The sequence below is a fragment of the Egretta garzetta genome, unplaced genomic scaffold, assembly GCF_000687185.1.
Source record: "Egretta garzetta isolate BGI_Z169 unplaced genomic scaffold, ASM68718v1 scaffold316, whole genome shotgun sequence".
NCBI lineage: Eukaryota > Metazoa > Chordata > Aves > Pelecaniformes > Ardeidae > Egretta > Egretta garzetta.
Window position 1 is genome coordinate 263,774 of NW_009259971.1, and position 280 is coordinate 264,053.

Sequence of the window (280 nt, forward strand, 5' to 3'; positions counted from 1 at the left end):
CCCCCCCCCGGGGCTCCCCCGCGCCGCCGCTTGGGTGAAACGGGGAGTTTGTGCTTTCGGCTGATCTGCGCTGTCCTGTTCTGCTTTCAGGATGGGAAGGAATTTGGAATTGGGGAGCTCGTCTGGGGAAAGATCAAGGGTTTCTCCTGGTGGCCTGCGATCGTCGTCTCCTACAGAGCCACGGCCAAGCGCCAGGCCGTCTCGGGCATGCGGTGGGTGCAGTGGTTCGGAGACGGGAAGTTCTCTGAGGTAAGGCTGCTGCCTGCCCCTGCTGCGCCCG

General features: G+C 64.3%; 1 protein-coding gene across 1 annotated transcript in view; it reads left to right on the top strand.

The window, feature by feature from the left end:
• DNMT3B (DNA methyltransferase 3 beta) overlaps positions 1–280 on the top strand; it is an 18,515-nt gene that overhangs the window by 8,528 nt on the left and 9,707 nt on the right. The window contains 1 exon segment of the mRNA XM_009640314.1: positions 91–249. Coding sequence (XP_009638609.1) covers positions 91–249 — 159 coding nt within the window.